Genomic DNA, 9,447 nt, shown 5'->3' on the forward strand with positions numbered 1-9,447 from the left:
TGGCTCACTGCAACCTCTGCTTCCCAGGTTCAAGCGATTCTCCTGTGTCAGCCTCCTGAGTAGGTGGAATTACAGGCACGCACCACCATGCCAAGGTAATTTTTGTATGTTTTAGTAGAAATGGAGTTTCACCATGTTGGCCTGGCTGATCATGAACTCCTGACCTCAGGTGATCTGCTTGCCTTGGCCTCCCAAAGTTCTGGGATTACAAGTGTGAGCCACTGCACCCAGCCCTCATTTAGTTTTTTAATGCAGTAAATTACATTGATTGGTTCAAATGTCAAACTTTGCATTCTTGGGATAAACCATACTTAGTTATAATGCATTTTACTTTTTAAAAAATTAATGAATTACATTTTTTAAAATTATTTTTTAAACTGTGGTAAATATACATAACATAAAATTTGCAATTTAACAATTTTTAAGTTTACAGTTCAGTGTTAGTAAGTGCATTCACATTGTTGTGTAACCATTATCACCACCCATCTCCAGAACTTTTTTCCCTTGCAAAACTGAAACTCTGTACCCATTAAACAATAACTCTTCATTCCCTACCCACCTCCCCAGCCCTGGGTAACCAACATTCTACTTTCTGTCTCTGTGAGTTTACTCTATGTATCTCATATAATTGGAATCATGCAGTTTTTGTCCTTTGTCTGGCTTATTTCACTTTGCATAGTGTCATCAAAGTTCATTCATGTTGTAGCATGTGCCAGAATTTCTTTCCTTTTTACCATTGAATAATATTCTATTGTATGTATATATCACATTTTATTTGTTATTGGAAACGTGTTCCATTTACCTTTTGACTATTGTGAATAATGCTACTATGTGTATTCTCCTTTTAATGTATTATTTGATTTAATTGGCTAAAATTTTTTTAAGAATTTTTACATCTGTATTCATAAGGAGTATTGGTCTGTGTATATTTTTTCTTGTAATGCTTTTATCTTTTTTGATGTTAGAACAATGCTGTACTCATAGAGTGAATTGGAAAGTTTTTCTTGTTCAAATTTCTGAAAATGTTAAGTTGTTGTGGAGAATTGGTATTATTTGTATTATTTCTTTCTTAAATGTTTGGTAGTCTGTCAATAAAGCCATCTGATCCTTGGAGTTTTCTTTGTGGGAAAGCTTTTAATGACACATTCAATTTTTTTTAATAGACATAGGGCTATAAAGGGTTTTGTTTTTTTTGAGTGAGCTTTAGTGGTTTGTAGTCTTTCAAGAATTTGTCCACTTCATCTAAGTTAAGATCATCAACTACTATCTATGAGCTAAATCTGGTTTGCTGCCTATTTTGGAAAATAAAGTTTTATTGGAATGTGGCCATACTCATTTGTCTATGTATTATCTATGGCTATTTTTGTGTTACAGTGGCAGAGTTGAATAGTTGCAAAAGAAATGGTATGGCCTGAAAAATATTAACTGGCCTTTTGCAGAAAGTACTAACTTCTGATCTACAGCTTCAACTTCATTGTCATAAAGTCGATCATCATATTCATTTATTACTCTTTTTAATGTCTGTAGAATCTGTAGTGATGTAACTTTTCTCATTTCTGACATTTATCATTTGATTAATTTCCACTTTCATTCTAATTATTTCCTTTCTTTTACTTATATTAGGTTTCATTTGTGCTTCCTTTTCTAGTTTTTTTTTTTTTTCTTTTTGAAACAGAGTCTCGATCTGTCGCCTAGGCTGGAGTACAGTGGCATGGTCACGGCTCACTGCAGCCTTGAATTCCCAGGCTCAGGCAGTCCTCCCACCTTAGATTCCTAAGTAGCTGGGATTACAGGTGTGTGCCACCACACCTGGCTAATTGTTGTGTTTTTTATAGAGATGGAGTCTCACTGTGTTGCCCAGGCTGATATTGAATTTCTGGGCTCAAGTGATCTATCTGCCTTGGCCTCCCAAAGTGCTGGGATTAAAGGAATGAGCCACCAGACCCTGCCCTTTTCTAGTTTCTTAAGGTGGAAACTGGGGTCATTCATTTGAGAACTTTCTCCATTCCTAATATAGGTATTTCGTGATATAAATTTCTCTTTACTGCTTTAGGGATGCTAAAATTTTGATATGTTGTGTTTTCACAGGGAATGGGATCAGGGAAATATTCAAAGGTTCTAGTAATCTCTTTCTTAAGCTGGGTGGTAGGTACATGGATATATTTGTTTATTTGTACATTTATTCTTTATATCTTACACATATAAATATTCTTTTGAGTATATTCTGTATTTAACAAGGAACTTTTAAAAAATGTGAATGGGAGGTAATGATGTAATAATCTGGTGGGTAAACAGCTCTGAGCAGTTACATTGTGAAGTGAAGCCGAGAAAGGGGGTAGTAATTTTAAAATGATGTGAGATAAAAGGGGAGATTGTTTTCGTATTGTTTTGTTTTAAAGCAAGTTTGCTGATTTAAATAAGAGTCATAAACTTTATGAAACCATACAAGTAGCAGATATAAAAGTCATATCCTGATGTGAAATTTGATGTGTTTAACCAAAACTCTTGCTTTAGAATAATAATACCACTTAATTTTTTTCTTAGATAGCAGTTTAAGTTGTGCTCCAGCACCAAAAACAAATACTTCATTGAGTTCCAAGAATTCCCTATCAAAAACTAGGGACAAATTATCTTGGCCTAACAAATTTTCATGTCAGATATTGTAATCAGTTACCTGTCAATATAAATTATAAATAACTACCTCTTAAAAGTAGTCATAAGGCCGGGTGTGGTGGCTTATGCCTGTAATCCCAGCATTTTGGGAGACGGAGGTGGGTGGATCACTTGAGGTCAGGAGTTCAAGACCAGCCTGGCCAACATGGTGCCCGCCCCCCCCCCACCCCCCGGTATCTATTAAAAATACAAAAATTAGCTGGGTGTGGTGGTGCACGCCTGCAATTCCAGCTACTTAGAAGGCTGAGGTAGGAGGATCGCTTGAACCTGGGAGGCAGAGGTTGGAGTGAGCCGAGATCGTGCCACTACACGTCCAACCTAGGTGACAGAGTAAAACTCCATCTCAGAAAAAAAAAAAAAAGTAGTTATAAAAGAGTAAGATGAAGGTAAAAAGAAATTATTCTTGTTTACCAGAGGATAAGCAGTGAAATACGCTATTTGCAGCCAGTTATCTGTACTATGCCTATTTATTTAATGACATATAACTTCAGGATGTTTCATAAGATAACTGAGTAATTACTAAGCTGTGCAATTTATTTGGTTTTTGTAGATAATACAACACACTTAAATAGTGAATTGCTTTTCTCTCTCTCTCTCTCTCTCTCTCTTTTTTGGTCTTTATGGCATGTCTTGCCAATCATATTTTTTCTCTCCAATAGGTTGTATGGTTCCTGGAGCTGGTGCAATTGAAGTGGCAATGGCTGAAGCTCTCGTTACATATAAGAACAGTATAAAAGGAAGAGCTCGTCTTGGAGTCCAGGCTTTTGCTGATGCCTTACTCATTATTCCCAAGGTACAACTACCCTTTCGGCCAAATAACAACTGGTTAGACATAAAGGTGTTTAATTACAAATTGCCCATATTATCTGATAGTTAATGGAGTAGACAGGTATTTATATGCATTTCCTTACACAGTTTTCTCTTAGATATTTTACAACTAAAGCAGGGAAACTTTTGGGATAACAGCCCAGAATCCTTGCACAATCTCATGAAATAGCCAACTTACCCCCTTGCTTCTTTCTCTGAGTTCCAAAAATTAAAGCAGCTCCAAATATTTCCTTCAGAAATGACTCATGATTAATCATAATGAAAAAGTTTAGAATTTAAAATTTAGTTAGATTTTATGGTACATCTTTGTTTTGTTAGTGGTATCCAAATGTAATCAATTTAAATTGTGGAGAGCGAGGGCTTGAGGCTATTTAGCATTCCTAGATACAACCTTACATTTGTCATCATCATTTTAATTCCTAGAAAAAGAGAAAACAGAATTTTTCCATGTGGCAACCTAAGAACAGAAAGCAACCATTCCTTTCTCCTTGCCTTAATTGGTTTCAAACCACCTTAGAAATATAGTAAAATTACTTCAAAGATGCTGTTACCGTGAATTAAAACATTATTAACAACGCCAGCAAAATCTCTTTGCTAATTTTTATTAAAATTTTTCATAATTTGTGAAATCTTTGTGAATTAGATTTCTATTTTTTCTTTCCCCAGAGTAGCAAAGTCAGTATGATCTTGTTGTTGACAGAAATTGGTAACCCCAGTGTACACTGGTGGTACCTTTTTCCTCATCAGCTGGTGATTTGGGACCACTTGGAAATGAGCCTGGTTTGGAGTGCGGGTATCTCCAACCCTGTTACCACAGGTCGTGACTCTCCTCATGAAGATGAGGGGCACAAAGGTGCTGCAAATATTCTGGTTTCCTTAGCAAGTGCCTATGAAGAATTGGAGGGCATGTGACTAGCAGCACTAGAGGAAACAACAATATCATTCTACTTCCTTCCACACTAAAAAAAAAACACAAACACCTTTTGCAAGGAGGGAAATTAATGTAGTAGAGTGGAAATGGGGGAACTCTGATGTCCTCAGAATTTACTGTGATGTGCATAGGGGCAATGTTTAAATATAAAAAGTACTAGATAGATGAAATAATAATTTGATTTAGATTGAAAGTGGAATTTTTCAAAAGGAGATGATTGCCATGTTATAGATGTGTTTTTACAAGAGTAAAGAGTATTTTGATATTTGAGATATGTGAAGGTATTATGCATATATATTTATTATTATTTTTATTCCTAAAGGTTCTTGCTCAGAATGCTGGTTATGACCCACAGGAAACACTAGTAAAAGTTCAGGCTGAGCATGTCGAGTCAAAACAACTTGTGGGCATAGATTTGAATACAGGTAAGAAAGGGAAGGAAAATTAGCTGCTTAATAAAGAAGGAGGCTATTCTTTAGTTACCCAGATCTTATAGTAAAGAAGTAGAGATTTGGGTAACTTTAATATTTAAATTTTGGATGCCTTTAGTTTATTTTTGAGCTTCTTAAAAAATGTTCATTCATTTGAGAAATAGTTATTGAGTGCTTGTTTTCCTCTTGGGCTTCACACAGAACAAAACAGACAAAAAATCTGCCCCTGGGAGCTTATGTTGTAGTGGGAGAAGGTAGGCAGTAAATAATAACTTTAATAAATAAACTCCTTCAGCATCTTAGAAAGAAATGAATTATATGAAAAAAAGAGTGGTTTACCAATGATCATGAACACTAGTACAGGAGGGTGGAAAGAGAACGGCAGCTTAAAGAGGTTGGTCATGGTAGGCATCATCAAGATGTCTGTTGAAAAAAAGTGGAAGGAAATGAGGAAATCAGCCATGTAGGCAACTGGAGTTAAGTGTTCTAGGGAAAGAGAACAGCCAGTGGAAAAGCCAGTGTCTGATGTTTTTGAGGAAGGAGGTGAGAGAGGTGACAGAAGGTCAGATCATACAGGGGCATTTGGCCCAGCTCAGAACTTTGGCTTTTACTTTAGAGGAGCAGGGAGCAATTTTGAGCAGAGGTGTGACATGGCCTAATTAATTAATTTATGAGGCAGTCTCATTCTGTCTCCCATGCTATGGAGTGCAGTGGCGCCATCTCGGTTCACTGCAACCTCTGCCTCCCGGGTTCAAGCAATTCTCCCTCAGCCTCCGGAGTAGCTGGGAATATAGGTGTCTGCTGCCACGCCTGGCTAATTTTTGTATTTTTAGTGGAGACAGGGTTTCACCATGTTGGCCAGGCACATGGCCTAATTCTGTTTTAAGAGAATCACTCTGGCCACTCTCCACTCTGTAGAGAAGTCAGCTGAATAAGTAGAAGGTTGGAGTTGCAATCAACTGTGGTGGAGAAGACTGGCTGGAGCAGGTTGTGGGTGAGAGGATATTAACATTCAGGTTTGGCAGAGTCAAGGTTGAAGCATCTGTAATCTTTTAATTAAAAAAGTTGGATATATGGGTCTGGAATTCAAGGAAGAGATCTGGGTTGGAGATTAAAACTTGAGAGTCAGGCTGGGTGCAATGGCTCATGCTTGTAATTCCAGCACTCTGGGAGGCCAAGGTGGGTGGATCACTTAAGGTCAGGAGTTCAAGACCAGGCTGGCCAACATGGTGAAACCCCATCTCTACTGAAAATGCAAAAATTAGCCGGGGATGGTGGCAGGCACCTGAAATCCCAGCTACTTGGGAGGCTGAGGCAGGAGAATTGCTTGAACCCAGGAGGCAGAGGTTGCAGGGAGCCAAGATTACACCACTGCACTCCAGCCTGAGTGACCGAGCAAGATCTCTGTCTCAAAAACAAAAACAAAACACCAAAAAAAAAGAAAAAAGAAAACAAAAAACAAAAACACCCAAAAAACCTTGAGAGTCATCAGATATGTATGGTTTAAATCTAAAAGTCTGGATGAGATCACCTAGGGATTAAGGGTAGAGAGAAAAGAGGCTAGGACTGAACTTTTGGGTACTCCAACATTAAGAGGTGAGAGAGGAAGAGGAAGAACCAGCAAAGTAATCAGAAAAGGAGCCACTAGTGCAAAAGAAAGAAAACCAGAGGAGTGTGGTATCCTGGAAGATAACAAAGAGTAGGCCGGAGAGTGTGATCAACTGTGTTAAATACTGATAGATGAGGCCTGAGAATCAACCATTGGATTTAATAATACGGAGGTCATTGATGACCTTGACAAAAGTAGTTTTGGTGTAGTGTATTAAATATTTTTAGAAGATATCAATTAATATTAATAGAAAATAGTAAGATTTTGGTATTAAAATTGCTTTTACTTTTCAGGTGAGCCAATGGTAGCAGCAGATGCAGGAGTTTGGGATAATTATTGTGTAAAAAAGCAACTTCTTCACTCTTGGTAAGTTCATGTGAACATAAAGTGAAAGACCTGTAGAGTTATAACTGATAATATTAAGATGAAAATGTTTCTATTATTTTTGTCATTGTACAGTGGAAAAATTGTCAAGTGTTTGAAAGGTATGGTATTGTTATTAGGACTAGCTTCTGTCATTTTATAGTCCATAGTCCCTTTTATATTTTAAGTCTAGCAGTGTTAAGTTATAAGAAAAATTAATCTTACTATTTGAGGGGGAAAGAAAAGGGGAAATTTACTGAAATAGTAGCACATGCATGATGGAGAAAATCAAATGATATTGTAAAAATGAGCTCAATTTTGCTGGAATATAAATCAGGAATGCACCTTATCAGCAAAGGAGTTTAAATTATAATACAAAGGGTGACATTTGGGCCAGTGCAGTGGCTCACACCCGTAATCCCAGCACTTTGGGAGGCTGAGGCAGGTGAATCACCTGAGGTCAGGAGTTCAAGACCAGCCTGGCAAACATGGTGAAACCCCATCTCTACTAAAAATACAAAAATTAGCCAGGCATGGCGGCAGGTACCTGTAATCCCAGCTACTCGGGAGGCTGAGGTGGGAGAATTGCTTGAACGTGGGAGTCAGAAGTTGCAATGAGCTGAGGTCTCGCCATTGAACTCCAGCCTGGGCAACAAGAGTGAAACTCCATCTTGGAAAAAAAACAAAAACAAAAAACGGTGACATTTGTATTTGTATTTATAACAGCCTTGTCTCATAAAATATCATACAAACATCGTTAAAGTACCCTACATAGGTAAAGATTGCTGGAGAAAAAAGCTAAGAGTGGGTTAGTAGGCTTTACTCACCCTCTCATCTTTTTCCTTAGCACAGTGATTGCCACCAACATTCTCCTGGTTGATGAAATTATGCGAGCTGGGATGTCTTCTCTCAAAGGATGATTGAATTCAAAATCAACCCTTCTAGAAGATGAAATTTAGTACACTTTACATCTGACTACTATTGTGTAGCCTGAGCCATTCTGAATTTCTACACAATAAATGCAGTTTATATCTTTTGGATCTTAACAGTCTCAAAAAATATTTCATCAAGGTATAAAGAACACAAGAAATACTTTTACAGTAAAGGAATAATAATTGAAATATTTCCCCAGGAGTCCTAACTCCCCACCCTTTGTTGTATGCTACTGCAGCTGTTATAGCATAGGATCTTTATGATTCTTAGACCTTTTGGCAAGTTTTAATTAACAAAATAGAGGTTTTAGTACACCCAAGTAAATTTCCAGTTTATCAGAGGGTATAAATGTAGTAGGTCAAAATGTTTCATTTTCTCTCAAAATTCTTTCAGTGACGTCTTGCTGCCACTCTTTCCTCTTGTAAATATGGCATGTAGCTTTGGGTTACATTGTTTATAATGTCTGACTCAATTTATTTTGGATATCATTTCTTATATTTTACCTGGCTTTTTTTTTTGTATATATGATCAACAATTTATGCTACTGTGCTAGCTCTGGTAGCTCTCTGACTAGATGGTGAGGTAGAACAGGTCTCATCTGGAAAGAGGAGAATTGTTGACACCAGCAGTGGGAAATAATTGTTTTTGGCTCATAATACAACTGTTCAGTGTGGATATTATAGCAATATCTTTCTTGTTTGAAACTCTAGAATTAATCTATTATGCTTTTTATTGTTATTAGAGTTCTTGTGGTTAACTTCTTTCCATGGATGTTAGTTGATAAGAGACTAAAATATGGCAGGTGCATTAATGGAACTTTGGCCTGTTTGTGCATGTAGGAGAAGGTTCCTTTAACCATTTAATGCCCTAGTTGAGAACCTATGATTTTATAGCCTGTTTTTTTCCACTTAATATGCTATCAACATCTTTCTAAGTCAGTATTCAGACTTCTTCTTCTTCTTCTTTTTTTTTTGAGATGGAGTCTTACTCTGTCACCCAGGCTGGAGTGCAGTGGCATGATCTTGGCTCATTGCAACTCTTGCCTCCTAGGCTCAAGTGACTCTCCTGCCTTAGCCTCCTTAGTAGCTGAGATTACAGGTGCACACTACCACACCTGACTAATTTTTGTATTTTTAGTAGAGAAGGGGTTTCACCATGTTGACTAGGCAGGTCTCGAACTCCTGAGCTTTGGCAATATGCCTGCCTCAGCCTCCCAAAGTACTTGGATTACAGGCATGAGCCAGCACACCTGGTCCAGTATTCAGACTTCTGAACCATCACTTATGTATGTTTACACGGCATTGCATTGTATGGTTATACCACAATTTATTTTACTAATTCTGTTTTCAATTTTTTTTGCTGTTATAAAGAAAGATCTCCTTTTTAAACTTGTCTTTATCCTATAGAATAGGCCTTTTAAAATGGGCATGCCATGCATATGGCCGTATCTTTTCTGTGTAATATTGTTTAAATTTTGAAATATTTAAAATATACCAAAAAAGACAGAAAGTAATATAATAAACACGTTTGTACCCTCCACCTAGCTTTAACAAATAGTAACATTTTGCCATATTTGTTTCAGATTTTCTTTTCTTTTCTTTTCTTTTTTTTTTTTTTGAGGCAGAGTCTCCCTCCTGCCACCCAGGCTAGAGTGCAGTGGCACCATCTCGACTCACTGC

At 37.2% G+C, this 9,447-nt stretch overlaps 1 protein-coding gene across 3 annotated transcripts in view; it reads left to right on the plus strand.

Annotated features, from left to right (window-relative positions):
* The window catches only part of CCT6B (chaperonin containing TCP1, subunit 6B (zeta 2)), a 33,331-nt gene extending 25,448 nt beyond the window's left edge, over positions 1 to 7,883 (plus strand). For all 3 annotated transcript variants that reach the window (XM_011968584.1, XM_011968585.1, XM_011968586.1), the window contains 4 exons: positions 3,333 to 3,466; positions 4,755 to 4,857; positions 6,766 to 6,838; positions 7,683 to 7,883. In XM_011968584.1, the coding sequence (XP_011823974.1) occupies positions 3,333 to 3,466; positions 4,755 to 4,857; positions 6,766 to 6,838; positions 7,683 to 7,755 (383 nt within the window). In that variant the 3' untranslated portion in view covers positions 7,756 to 7,883. The remainder of the gene's footprint in view (positions 1 to 3,332; positions 3,467 to 4,754; positions 4,858 to 6,765; positions 6,839 to 7,682) is intronic.
* Positions 7,884 to 9,447: the final 1,564 nt, after the last annotated feature.

The sequence above is a fragment of the Mandrillus leucophaeus genome, unplaced genomic scaffold (genome assembly GCF_000951045.1).
Source record: "Mandrillus leucophaeus isolate KB7577 unplaced genomic scaffold, Mleu.le_1.0 Scaffold849, whole genome shotgun sequence".
Taxonomy (NCBI): Eukaryota; Metazoa; Chordata; class Mammalia; order Primates; family Cercopithecidae; genus Mandrillus; species Mandrillus leucophaeus.